The 14,939-nt window shown below is 32.6% G+C and overlaps 1 protein-coding gene across 1 annotated transcript; it reads right to left on the reverse strand.

Moving 5' to 3' along the window:
* Window positions 1-330: 330 nt before the first annotated feature.
* Window positions 331-14,256, reverse strand: ZnT49B (solute carrier family 30 member 9). The gene is made up of 11 exons (XM_088267932.1): window positions 13,486-14,256; window positions 11,570-11,769; window positions 9,595-9,667; window positions 8,968-9,094; window positions 8,301-8,439; window positions 6,811-6,966; window positions 5,530-5,641; window positions 4,700-4,910; window positions 3,224-3,416; window positions 1,737-1,850; window positions 331-520 (listed from the first exon to the last, which is right to left on the reverse strand). The coding sequence occupies exons 1-11, from the start codon at window positions 13,976-13,978 to the stop codon at window positions 476-478; spliced, it is 1,863 nt and encodes a 620-aa protein (XP_088124058.1). The 5' UTR covers window positions 13,979-14,256; the 3' UTR covers window positions 331-475.
* Window positions 14,257-14,939: the final 683 nt, after the last annotated feature.

Genomic DNA, 14,939 nt, shown 5'->3' on the forward strand with positions numbered 1-14,939 from the left:
CTAGTGTGAGAAGTTGGTGACAGTGGCCAGAGATGGCAGTGTACCGAACTGTCATTGAGCACTTTATACAAAATCAGATAAGTGTTGCGTATTACTATATAAAAGTATTTGAAGTAAGCTTATAAACTGTAGTACGGAAATACATAGTATAGTACTAGCCGAGTGTTTTTTAAAAATATTTTTATATATGTATGTAACAATTACTGCCGAAAACACAACTGGCATACTATGCCGACTGAGATGTTTGTATGGGTCTCTTCCATATTAACATCAGGATTATATTCTCATCATATTCTATGCAGCTAAGATATGATTAGAGAATGCGTTAAAAGAATGCAATATTATGAGTTGAGCGATTTTTTTTTATTTAAAAATTTTATATAAGAGCACATTTAGTTTACTATTCAATAAAAAATTATATACACAAATAAATGCTACTATAAAAAATTATAAATATTATAAGCTAATAATTAAACTACAAAATTTCCAGATCACAGTGTCTCAGGTATGGGAATCGTTTCTGAAAAAAAAAAAAAAAAAAAGTTAGTACATATTCAAATGTTATATACATTTTGTTAATCGTTTGCCAAAGTAGCAAATCATAAAGTTAATATTTGAAGTTTACGATTTATAGGTAAAAATATTTATATTGTTTCCAAACTAGCTCTATGGTGTAGTTAGAATTATGTTATTATCTTTTTTAGGTAATTGAAAAATGTTAAATTAAATTTCTTTAATTTATTTATTACATAGTAGATCAAAACTGTAAAATGCAAATTAACGGATATTGCTGTCCATATTTCCAAGAGATCGTCTCTTAGTTTGTTGACATTACATTGACATGTCTTGACACCACCGTGGACTGTTCAATAATTACCATAGAGTGACGTCATAAAACAAAATATACTCTATTTAGAGGTTACATATCTGAGTCCCCTTCAAAGTATTCACCTCCCCACGCACACACTTATTTCAATGGTGGTTTCCACTTTTAGAAATAATCCTGGAACGCTTCTTTTGAGATTTTCTTTAGCTCCTTCATAGCATCTGGCATAATCTCGGAAATGGTCTCAAATCTTCTTCCTTACAAAGGTCTTTTGAGTTCAGGGAACAAGAATGAGTCAGAAGGAAAAGAGAAGGTGAGTAGGGTGGGTGAGGAAGAACAGTGATCAAGTATTTGGCCAAAATGCGAAAACTCACAAGTTCTGAAACTTGATTGAGCTGGAGCATTGTCGTGAACATTGTTGTTTCATCAGGTTGTTTTTAAATCAAATAAACATGACATCTTACTTTTCTCTTGTTCTGTATTTCTTTTTACATAAAATTTTCCTTATACATATTTATATTTGCCTGGCTTAGAACAGGGAGCTTACCCCAGATAGCAATACAATGTGACCATATTTTAATGGGTTGTATTGTATAACTGGGATGTGTTACCTAACTTTACTTACTTATAACCCTTATCCGCACCCAATGATGCATAGGGCACTGCATCGAATTGACGCAGTGTTTTCTTGATCATTACTTACATGAAGGCAAGGTGACCACTCTTGCGCTTCAGGAACCAGTCCAGGGTAATATTAATAAATATAACAGTGTAAAAATCAATAATATTTATTTTCACCCCCCTGGGAATAGAACCCGGGACCTCAAGCATGGTAGCTAAACACGCTGACCTTTACACCACGAAAGCGGTTACCTAATTACCATATGAAAATATCATTCATAGATCTTACCCTTAATTTTAATTCAATCCTATCAATTTCGCCTCCCATCATATCTACAATATTTTCTCCGTGTTTTAGCATAAATCCTTCCAGTTCATTTATTGTGTGCAGTTTTCTAACTTCCTGAAATATTAATATAAATCAATGACCAATGAAAATTTGGTGATTTGAAGTTGAAGTGACCAAATCTTAATTTTGGAATATTCATTTAAAAAACTAAAACAATTAATACAATTATTAAGCTTAAACAAGTAGTGCTCAACGTGATATAGCTCACTCCTTTCAAGAACGTCATAAATCAAAAAACTTGATTTTTCAGGAGAACGTTTTTAAAGTTTAAAAATATGATACAATGTTTCTTTCTTTCTATTTGTGTCACGAAGATCGGGGATCATCATTAAAAATAAATATCAACCCACTTATTGAACTTTATACTGTGCAACAGATCTTTTTAGGTAAAACCTGAAGGTTTTTTCTCCATTTGAAAAATATTTAGTATATTTAAAAATAAAATTAAACAATACCTTTTCTTCGAAATGCAAAAACAACACTTTCTGCCCTGTAGCGGGTAAATATTAAGTTAAAAATATGCCTCTTTTGCTGGGATATAGTACATTTTCTGGGCATTACGAAAACATGCACAGTTGAAAATTGACAATTTTTGATTTATGATGTTCTTGAAAGGAGTGAGCGATATGATAACACAAAGAACAACAGCGAAACACAATGCAGAACACGTGTTTTCATGGTTCCTACAAGCCAATGTATCCACAAGAAGTTGCAGACGCGCAAAGTGCTACATGCTCATTGACATAGTGGATACAAAGCTTAATCTGTTTGTGAGTATGGCCAAATAAAGCTTTTCTCAAAGGAATATGGGCGCGCATGAACGCCCGCACTTATAACCAAAGCCCAGTGACAATTATTTCTACAATGGGACTTGTACTGCCATCTGTGGTTGTATTTAAACACAAAAATCACACATCAGAATATTTTTCTGTTTTACCCACGATATATTACTTATAAAAAAGTTAGAGATATTACGTCATTGTAATGACTCTGAAAAATAAAACACATGAATAAAAAAAAACATGAATGACTTTGATATAAACCATGTTTGATGGTGTAAATATTATTTTTATTCAAGAAAATATTTTGCTTATAGCGTTGGCTACGATATTGAATTATAAAAATAAAAATAAAAATAGAAAAAAAACTCACTCCAGAGATGCATGGCTGCCCAAACTTAAAACACAGTAAGGGACATTTTTTTTGTAGTAGGTTTAAGTAGTAGATTCTACTTAGTCCAAAAATGTGAAAAAACGTACTACAAAAAAAATGTCCCTTATGTTAATGTTTTGAGTTTGGACAGCCGTGCAGTTTTGTCCGCAGAAACTCACCCCCAGACAGGTTAACATAGCTAACACTTTTCTTAGTGTAAAAACGGTCTTCAAATGGGTTAAAATAAATATAAAAAATATACAGGTATGACTTACATCCAGCATTGTGTTAAGATCTTGTTTGTCTAAATACACTCTGGTCAGTTCCCGCCCATCAAAATCTAACTCAGCCTTGTATCTGACCAAATTACTTCCCATGTCTATTCCCTTAACGTCATGTATTGCTCGTATCATCACGTCAGATTCAAGATCCAAGTTTATTTTATCCAACTGCTCTTGGGGTATCGACCTTGAATACATAAAAAAAACAACATTTTGAGTCTGTCCAAGTACTTGTTCACAAAATCAAATGATTTTGTGAACAAGTATTTGGACACGCTCAAAATGTTGTAAATAAATTATCCGGTCAAATTATAAGCTTAAATAATAAAAATGAAAATGATATTTCCTGGCGTTTCTCATGTGTGTGATTATAATCCAGAATTCGGACCTCACATACTAATAAAAGAGTTTCTGCTTAGTAAAAAGCTTCTTTTCATCTCACCAATAGATGTCTCTAGTGAAGTTCTAGTGATTCAAGAATAATGTTTCAAAATTGGTTCATATACCATATATATAGAACTTCCAAGAATTTGAGTAGGGTGGTTGTCAATAATGGGTAGAATTGGCGAATGTTACACATGTATAAAGTGATCACTTTAACCAGCCTATGACGGTCGTCAGCCCCGTCAATGTCCAGACTTCCATATTTTTCTTAATCTTTTATGAGATGTCAAAAAATAATACATAATAAAACATAATTTAACTATTAACCTGTGCATTATATAAAGGACACGCAGAAGAAATTAAATGTTAATGCAGTTGTCCTAAGGGAAGTGCTTTAAAAATGTTATTTATTTACATTGACCGTTGTTTTACTCATATACCTTTCATTGTTTGTTTTACCATACCGTTAGTGTATTTGCAATTTGTATTTGGGTCCAGCCACTAATAAATAATGAATAAATATACCTTGATAATAAGTGGTAAGAAGTGTGATTTGAACTATTATGAAAATCGTCAGACTGTCAGACACATAACGTAGATGTGCCCCACCAGAAGACACTCTCCTGGCCTTAAAGACCTTCACAAATCTATACCAGGACGGTCAAGTGGATGGAGAGTCTGGTGAAGTGGATGGAGAGCCTGTAACGCGGTCTAACAGCCTAGAGAACTTCATACATTTTGCCGAGCCATCCAAAAATTATAGTAAGTAACTATTATGAACATAATAGTAAACGGATAATATGTATTATATAATTAATATGGGAAAGTGAAGTAATGTCTGCCTATGTATTGTAATGATCAGGATGCTCGGCTACCGTACTGGAGGTCCAGGTTCGATTCCCAGAGGGGGTCAAATAGATATAAGTGATTTTTTCACTATCAAGGGTAAAAAAATTATATGAGAAAAAATCTGATATTTTAATGACTTGTTTTATGATAAAAGTTTCCCTCAGATCCTTTGAATGTAGCAATTTGCCGGCCAGATAGCAGTTATATGTATGGTAATCATTCTTTAATTTATCTCACCTGCCCACTAAGGCTCCAACATTGGTGAGTATAATGAAGGATGCAACACCCCCCAGGATGGTTCCCACAAACAGGCTGCCGCAAGCGTCCCACTGGGAGTTGCCCGTGAGGGAGGCCAATCCCATAAAGCCTCCAGCCACCGCCACCCCACCCACCGCCGCCATATCTTCCAGCAGGACCACGTTGACGGAAGGGTCTGACCCACGGAAAACTGAAAGTTACAATTGAAAAGGTTAGTTTAAAAACTTAAAAAAGCAAATTATTTATAAATTCAATTAACCTGTCCGGAAGTGAGTTCTGAGGACAAAATTTTATCTAAGGAGTGAATTTTAATTTTTTTTAAATAATTATAATTTTTATCATGGTCATTGCTATAAGCAACATACTTTCTCTAGTTAAAAAAAAATATATATTTACAACAGTTTTCTATAGGTTTTGTTTGAGAGCGCCTTTACGATGATGTGACACAAACTTTGTTTTTTAAATTACAACAAAGTAAAATGTCATGGGTAAAACAGAAAAATAATCTAGTGTAGTTTTAGTTCTCAAATACAACCACAGATGGCAGTACAAGTGCTATTGCGGAAATAAATGTCACTGGCTTTAGTTATAAGCAGGGCCCATAGATGGCTCCGCTGGAAAATCTAATATGATAACAGAAATCTCTATCAGCTCCAGATGAAGTCAATAAAAACACCTACAAAGTTCTTGCTCAATCACCCCAATAAAAAAATTATGACTGAGAGTCATAAATTTCATATGTTTCCTACTTCTTCGAAAAAAAAATCCTCGGTGGTTTTATAATATTTTGCGACATAAAAACTATTTACCGTATTCCTTGAATGTGACATTGGCTTCTTTTGCACCTTTTTTAATAGCATTAATAGCAACTAATAAAGTAGCTCCTTCCGATACTATTGCGCCACCAAGAATGAAATATGCCTGGAAATTGAAAAAAACAATACTGGGTAAATTAATGAAAAATTATATAATTCATATTTTAATAATAAACTACATATAAAATTGCTATGCATATTTGATGGTACCTTAGTTATAATGTCAACCGGTTTCCAAGCAAACAGCTTAAGCCAAATTAATATTAAAATAAAATATCTACTCACCAACAATTTTAAAATGAAAACAGGGGAAATAATAAATTCATAAAAATACTAATCTCCATTATTGTTAATACAAAAAAAGAATATTAAATGAAAGATATAATTTTTTTAATAATACCGTATCTTAGACATCACATAATGCTAATTTTTGCATTTTTTTATAAATCACGAAGTTGCAAAGTGCAACTTCGTGATTCATAAAAACTTTTTTAGCACTTTTTTAACAAATGACGCTTGTTGCAAAATATGAAGTGGTTACTTTATACATTAATCACTTCTACTGCTGCATTGTACGCAGCAACCCATAGTCACAACTGTCGCCAAGAAAATGTGATTCAGTTGGCTAAGTCATATACTTCGCATGCCTCCCGAGAGCCGCCATCAAGCTTGCCATTTTTACAAGCCATTAGGTTCCCGCTGCCCAGGATGCTCACTGCTGACAATTCGTCGGCAGTTCTCGTTTGACCTTCGGGAAGCGGATCTGACTTGAGAGAGTGCAAAGAACCTGGCAGATAACAAATGAGCTTGATGACAGTTTGTGGGCTCTACATAGGGAGTTGATATGAGTATATGATTTTGCATAAGTTCAAAACCCAAAAAGATTGCTTTTTAAGGCAAACTTAAAAAGTTCTTTGTCTCCAAATATATTAATATTTTAAAACCAAGTACATTTCAATTTAAAACATTGTTTGCGGGGAAACGCTTAAAAGTGTCTTTTACATATGGTAGAGAGCGGGAGACACTTACAAGCGTTTTATTTTCTTACTTTTGTAAGAGCGCAAATGACGCCAACAAAACATTGTACAGATCGGAATTGGGTTTGTGGTTACTAGTGATAGTATAAGACCCTAATAAGTATACTAATTAGGGTCGGGGTTGATGAAAAAACTGCCCTACAATAATGTGTTAACATTCAAATGATCAAAAACTGATAATATTCATACAAAGTGCGGATTACAGAGACTAAAGTCTTTTAAAGAATCTTGTACATACATAGTAAAATGACTGAACAGGTTGTGGGTTTATTAAGCCCATAACTCCGTGATAGTAAGAGAGTCCAGTGCCAACGCAGAATATTCCTACTCCAGATATAAGAGAAGCGACATATCTCATGTTCGTATAACCGTATGGGTGGTTCGGATCAGCAATCTGAAAAACAAAACAGTTTGAGAATATAATCTTTTAACTGTGATAAAGGAAATATATTTTTCTCATAAATTGGGAAATATTATAATATGTAGAGAAAATAATTATCAAGATGTATGTATTCAACTGGCAGGTAGATCAAACTCAATCAATATTGTCACCTTAAAATAAAAACGGTAAATTATCAAAATATTGAACTTCACATTGTTTATTAAACTTCAAAAATTTTTACAGTATTTTCATGACATATTGAGAAGTTTATAATATATCTAAATAACAATGCACGTGGTTGGTTATTACATCTTTGCTATTCTCCTATACAGAGTAGAGGCATTAACGCTAAACAAATAGCTATCCCTTAAAGTCGAAACCATTAAGATTTGGTTATATAAAGAAAGATCTTCAAGATCTATTGTTAGGATAATCACAAATATTGAAGTCCTACAGCGTATATAAAAAAAACTTCACAAAATCAAAGTACAGTAGCTTCTTTGTCCTGGACATAGAAAAGTAAAGAAAGAATTAATCGGCTTACTCTCCGAAAATACTTATAAAAGGAGTAAAGAAAAATACCACCCAAGATACTGGCATAAGATCAAACCTAACCTAACCTAACTGTGATGAATAAAGGTTGCCATCCACTAATTGTCCCAGGATAGACAGCAGAGTTATTTACAGCAACACACAATAATCAGCACAGGACATCAACACCTCACCTTGGTAATAGATTGGTAGCAACAAGGTACTGAAATGCATGAATTATGTATGCATTTACCATTCACTGTCATTGCGCTAACACCATATTTGTAGCGTGTGGACGGTTTGTGGTCCCAACATTTACATATCTTCTTTTCAGATTTGTGAATGCTGTATAGTGCTTAATATCTTACTAATTTCATATATTGTACGATACTACATACGTAATTATGATTGTACATGTACAACATTTTGAGTGTGTCCAAATACTTGTTCACAAAATCTGGATTATCTCCAATTACAGGAGTTATTTTCATATTATTTTTTGACATCTCATCAAAGATGAAGAAGAATATGGAAGTCTGGGCATTTACGGGGCTGACGACCGTCATAGGCTGGTTTAAGTGATCACTTTACACACGTGTAACATTCACCAATTCTACCCATTATTGACAACCACACTACTCAAATTCTTGGAAATTCTATATATATGAACCAATTTAGAAACCTTGTTCTTGAATCACTAGAACTTCACTAGAGACATCTATTGGTTAAAAAAAAAAAATAATAATGATAATAATAATAATTGTACATGTATCTAGTTCTATCAAGTAGCCATTTATATCACATTGAAAGCTCACCTGTCCCGATTTATGAATTCCATATGCCAATATTAACTGATTAATAGTATCTGCTAGGGAATGAATGCACTCAGAAAACATGCTGTGAGATCCAGTGTATAACCATGCTACCATCTTGAATAGAAAGTTGCTGCCGTTACTGTGAAATAAAATAAACGCAAAACCTATAATTAATTTTAATTTATAAAGTTTTTTCCGCTTTTCTAAGGTTTTAACTCGTTATGATTTTAAGCACACAAATTATAAATCTATTATACAAGTATATCATGACATCTTAAAGGCTATTGTTAATTTATTCTATATAAGAAATAAAGAGGCCTGAACAAAAAAAATTGCTAAGTACACATAAAAAAATATTATATTTCTCATAAAAAAATATGATACGCATATTACGGGATTTATGATGATAAAACTCTTCAGCTAATAAGACATTTTATGATGATAACCAGCATGACTCCCTAGGGAACACACAAGAACCACACATGGTTTTTATAAGTACTAACTGACGTATACAAAAAGAATTAAGTATTACATACTTAAGGCTGACAGAGCAGCTTCAAAGAAATATGAGAAAAATAAACATGTACAGAGGTTGTAGAAATAAGAAAATAAATAAAAAGTTTAAAAAAAAGAACATAAAATAGAAAACCTTAAACATAAAACCTACATGGCAACTGCAGTTAGAACTACTCTTCCCGAACGTCCATAAAGGCCTGTTTCAGTGTCTTGTGTTACTGTCGAATTACCCATCTCCCTTCGGTAATCACGCAATCGCCTCTTGACGGTAAATACATCTGTAAGAAAAAATAAAAAGTATAATGATATGTCAGAAAATAAACAATATAATGTAACATCTCAGCTTTCGCCTTTCTTAAAAGGTTTGCGTTTGCGGAAAACGCTTAAAAGCATATTTTACAAACTGTTGGTGGAGAGTACGATATGCTTATAAGTGTTCTATTTCCTCACTTTTGGTAGAGCACGAGAGATGCCAAAAAATATTGTACGGATCAGAATTGTATTTGCTTGTTATTAGTATACCGAGGGTCGGACGGCAGATTGTCTGAGTATAATTAGGATCGGGGTTGATGAAAAAACCGCACGACAAAAATGTGTTAATGCCAAAAAAAAATTCGAGAGTTTGTTAAACGTGATAATAATAATGATTGAATGAATAATCAATCTATTACGAATTCAGTGAATACGTAAATGATGTTGAAAAACTGATTTATTTGTATGTATAAAATATTTTATTTATTATCATGTCAACTATGATGATGCGTAATTATGTACATACTTTGTTGATAACGTCTTCGATCAATTTCCTTCCGTAAGAGTTCTTTTTTAAGGTTTTCCTTTGAGCCCCACACCTATAAATTTAAAAAATAACATTAGTACATTGATATACCTACAATACAAAAAGAAAAAGTTCAAAATTACATTCTTAAAATATTATATTCACACATAATATTGTTACAATAATTAAAGAAAACACTTCGTTTTTTACCACTTGAGTTTTATTATATACTACATGTTTCAGAAGCTAAACTTCCATCATTCAGGTCTGTATAATAACTAAAATATAAAATATAAAATATAAAATTGTTCTATAAATAAGGAGAGGGGAAAGTAAGCGGTCTTGTCAGTAATTATTTTTCGGAATTTGCAAATCATTTAATAGATACTAATCACTCATTTCACTCCCATAAATTAAAATTATTACACCTTGTTCCATATAAAGGCCAAATTATGAATTATCTTGAAAATTTAGAAATACAAAAAAACCTGAATTCTAATAATAATTTATTAAATAATATATTGTTTCAAAATTCTTCGCCATTGCTTTCAATTTTTCCTTTGTTTTCAAACTCCGTTCCTTGACTAACCCCTTCCCCTTACTTTCCCCTCTCCTTATTTATAGAACAATTTTATATTTTATATTTTAGTTATTATACAGACCTGAATGATGGAAGTTTAGCTTCTGAAACATGTAGTATATAATAAAACTCAAGTGGTAAAAAACGAAGTGTTTTCATTAATTATTGTAACATGTCTTACCGCAAAGTTAATGCCGAAACAATAAATAAAATAACATAATATTGTTATTGTTACCAATGAAAAAAATCTATCCCTTGATTTCAATAACTTCTAATACCTTCTTCATGTGTCCTGTCTGGTATTTAGCGACCGCAATGGTGAAGGTCATCGTGAACTCCTCAAATTTCCATACAGTTGTGTGTTGAAGCTAGGACAATTGTTATACTAATACCGTGCCATCGTAACATGTCCCTGAGATCTGGGGCATTCATCCCATATAGGCAGAAAAGCAGTGCCTATCCTAACTTACCCGTGTAACATATAAAAACGCAACCAGTACCTTCCCTACCTTACTAAGTAATACCAAGCTTACCTTACTACCTACCTCTACTGCCTACCCTAATTAATTCTCTGCACGCCACTGCCTGAGATTAAATCAACCCTAGACCATGGAACTTGTTTCAATGTATCTTATTACGGGACTTTTGTAAAATTTAAGACGATAAAAAAACTCACACTTTAGCTAAAACGTTTAATAAAGTGCAACGGGATTTTAAGTAATTTTATTAATACAAATATAAAATATTGGTAAAAAAAATTAAGATACATGCTAGCTGTCACTACATTCTTTACATGGTCGATTTACGTCGATGGTTGCTTCGCATTGGAAGGGACAAGATAGAAAGTGATTTAATTAAAATCCAAGTGTAATTATTTTATTGTAAAACCTGTAAATTATTTATATTTATACTGTAAATTATTATTGTATCTCCTGTGTGTTATGTATATAATCTAATAATAAAATAATATTTAAAAATATATAAAAATTGTATTAACATGTTAGTATTCGGCTCAACACAGGCCATGCATAAAGAGACGTAATACATATAGTAAATGTATATATGAAATAAATATGTATGTATGTATGTGTTGCCTCGGTGCTTCTAACAGATTGGATGTTCACCATAAATTTTACAAATGTCCTGAATCTAGGGTTAGAATTGCCTGTTTTTGGTTGGTTGGAACGTATTGTACTGATATATATTGTACAAAAAGTAAAATAACCACATTTTATGCCTTACCATACTTATTGATTTGTTGTATAATTTCAATTCATACCTGAATTATGTAACTAAGCTAAGGAATGATCAAAATGACACTGCAGAAGTAAATAAAGATTATGGGCAAAATGAAAAAGTAACACATAAAAGTCCACAGTTATAGAACTGACTCACTTCATACGCTTTCGCTTCAACATCTCTTCTCCAGAAGACAGTAATTGGTGGTTCTAATTCATATGGAGATCTGCGTTTAATCTTGGGTAAGACCTCCAAATGGGACGGTTTCAAAAGGAAATCCGACATCGCCCGAGCGGGAGTGATGAAGTTGCGTTCTAACGATGTCGCTGTCAAATCCACTCTCACTCTTTTTTGAGCTGAAAAATACAATAATAATAATAAGCAGGTTGTAGAATATATACATACCAGTGGCGGTCGGTGACTTTTTGTAGAAGGGACGCTGGACATCAAATGTTTATACTCGTACTTACTACGTACTAGATATCAAATATGTTATATATAGATGTGCATCTAGACGCCATCTCCATAAATACATAAATCAATAATTACACATACATGATACAAAACATGATCAATTCATTTTTATTTATTTAAATTATAAAGTAAATCGCAGGTTGATAATATTCAATATCAATTTGACTTCAGTATTCAAGTTCAAAAGCAGCAAACTATCAAAGCAACGCGCGTACTAAGAACAATCCAATAAAGTATGTGATTCTGTTCATTATACATATTGGTATTAAAGACGTTTTTTGTATCTTGGATGCTGTCATTAATATTATATACAGTTGATATGGATGTTGGCTTGCAGATCTCAATGCGCGCGCAAGCGCGGGAAGAACGTAGGTTCTGGCACTGTGCATGCGGTTTACACATCGCTTCCAGACCAAGTATTGCTTGCGTATGTGCGTTTTACGCATTTCACAGTATTTGAGAATGTATGTGTATTTGGACTCGCCCGCGATATTTGTATCGTGTCGTTTGTTGGGCGTACGCTGAGACAGGACGATATATGCACGATGTTTTATAATAATAATATTTGTATAATCTGGAAAGCGGCATTTTTGTTAAAAAAATCACTTTAAGGTCGCTGTACAAGCATCAAAATATTTAAATTGCAGTATTGCTGTTTATGGATAGAAGTACAAATCTTTTTACTCTAAAATGCAAGGGATGCGGAGCATCCACAGCATGTATGGACGGACCGCGCTTGATACATACTTGATGTTGCTAAAATTTATGTTTCATTAGGACCCCCTCACACTGTCGAGATGGTTGACAGGAAGCCATATTTTTAATTCTTCCAATAGAGGAGTGTCAGTTACCCGTATCCGACATATGAAACAACTCAATTAATTTGCCATACTACTTTATCAAAACAAATATAACTAATGTATTTACTTATATCAATTTTATGAAATAAAACCACAAAAAGTATTTTAAGAATTTTACAAAATCCTATTGGCAGTCAATGTCAGTTACCGCCCGCGATACAAGGAGTGTCAGTTACCCGTATCCGACATATGAAACAACTCAATTAATTTGCCATACTACTTTATCAAAACAAATATAACTAATGTATTTACTTATATCAATTTTATGAAATAAAACCACAAAAAGTATTTTAAGAATTTTACAAAATCCTATTGGCAGTCAATGTGTGAAATTTTACAAATTATTCAATGATTTATTGATTTCTTTTCTAACAAGCATGTTTAAGTGATTCAACCGCCAAGGAGTATGGTCAAAACTATCTGAAAGACTTAGTAAACACAAAAATTGAATTTTTTACACCACTATTCATTAGAGAATAAATAAATTTTAGATAACAATTAATAATGCAAATATGGATTCAACCACCATTGGGTAGGATAAAGATGAAGCTGAGATAGAATTTTTTTTAATCAGAGCGGAAATAGTGATGCCATAATTCCGCCGCTAGGTAGCGTCTACTCATGTCACTTATTAAAAACATTGTCGCTGTTATTGTGGTTTTTCGGGTAGGCCACAAATAACATTATTTAAATAGAAATCCATTTATCCTAACCAAATATATGTTTAAAAACTTTTACCTTTTGGAACATCTATCGCTGGCTTTTCTTCTTCACCAGTATCACCTTTCTTAAAGGTAATACTAGTGATGGTAGAATCTTCACCAATCGTAGCTTCAGCAGAAAGTTTTTTTCCATTAGCACTCAACTCTATGGTCTTAACTATAGTTTCCTCATTCAAAATTCCTTTTTTAACCTGGCTTACAACTATCGACTTATTTTCTGCAGACTCTTTGGTTTTGCTTGCAGTCATATCTTTTTTTTCTTGAAGAGAATCCGATTTCTTTGCTCCCGCTTCCTTGGCATCATTCAACGAATCTTTCGGCGAGAACAACACGTTTGTGAAACACACATAACGTACATCGAATTTGTGTAAACGAACTAAATTTTTGTAATCGGCTGTGGCGGATTGCGTCCGAACAAGATAATTCAAATTGCGCACATATATATTACCATTTGATGCGCCAGCTGTGTGACGCAAATATTTGGAAAATAAAAAGGACCGAGGCAACATTTTATCGATGTTAACAAAGCGACAAAATTTCAATGTTTATTCATACAGATGAGACGTCAACCCAAACACCGGATTATGCGTTAGATTGTCAAATTTAAAATGTCAATATCCGATAGCGTTTTAATATAAAAACTATATCACTGGTGAAGAAAGGGTAACTCAATATAACAGATTACTTCAGAAACAATTATAAACAAACTGGTTATAAATTACAAACTGTGTGATGGTATCGTCTTATTCACATTTGCGATTGCCCGCTCTTCGGTTTCCTGTCAAATATAATTGAGTCGTTCACGAACGAACACATTGATTGTATGACCCGGGTCGTTCATTGTGTTTAAAGCTGTTAATTGTAAGCAGTCAAGTCACTTTATAATTATATAAAAATAAACAATTTGTCACAAAGCTTTTATCTGAAACGTTTTTGTTTAATATATTTGTAAATAATTTTGTTTTTGAGCAGTTATACCGAAGATCTAGATCCTAAAATGAACCAAGCAAATTGAATCAGCTCAAATGAAATCGGATCATCATTCCTAATGTCAAACAATTTATCTTACTAACAACACTCTTAGGCTACTTATTTGAGTTATATGTATACTGTAAGCAATGTAGAAAATAAGTACTAAAAATGTTTTCGGGGCACAAAGGTGAATTGTCTCTTATAAATCCAAAAAACATTGAATTATTATTTATACACCTTTGTTCCGTCTCTTTTTACCTTGATATACTATTTCAGATTAAAGGGACCTATTTAATTTTTTTTTTGATAAAAAAAAACATATGTAGATATCTGAGGAAAACTCGCAATTACTAGTTATTCGGAAAAAAATATTATTTTAATGTTTGTTTATTATAAATTTATACCAATGCTCAAAGAATAACGAAATACATAATACGGTCAAATATGACCTACATATCAAATAAACAGGTCATAAAATTTGGTCAAGAAAAATAAACA

The sequence above is a fragment of the Brachycentrus maculatus genome, unplaced genomic scaffold (genome assembly GCF_059751285.1).
Source record: "Brachycentrus maculatus isolate JH-2025_06_01 unplaced genomic scaffold, ASM5975128v1 h1tg000309l, whole genome shotgun sequence".
Taxonomy (NCBI): domain Eukaryota; kingdom Metazoa; phylum Arthropoda; class Insecta; order Trichoptera; family Brachycentridae; genus Brachycentrus; species Brachycentrus maculatus.

Excerpts from the sequence above, each read along its gene's own strand:
- ZnT49B (XM_088267932.1), bottom strand. The coding sequence starts at position 13,978 with ATGTTGCCTCGGTCCTTTTTATTTTCCAAATATTTGCGTCACACAGCT. Across the intron at positions 6,967-8,300 it reads GAATTCATAAATCGGGACAG|ATTGCTGATCCGAACCACCC; the intron begins GTGAGCTTTCAA and ends TTTGTTTTTCAG. Across the intron at positions 521-1,736 it reads GGATTGAATTAAAATTAAGG|AAACGATTCCCATACCTGAG; the intron begins GTAAGATCTATG and ends TTTTTTTTTCAG.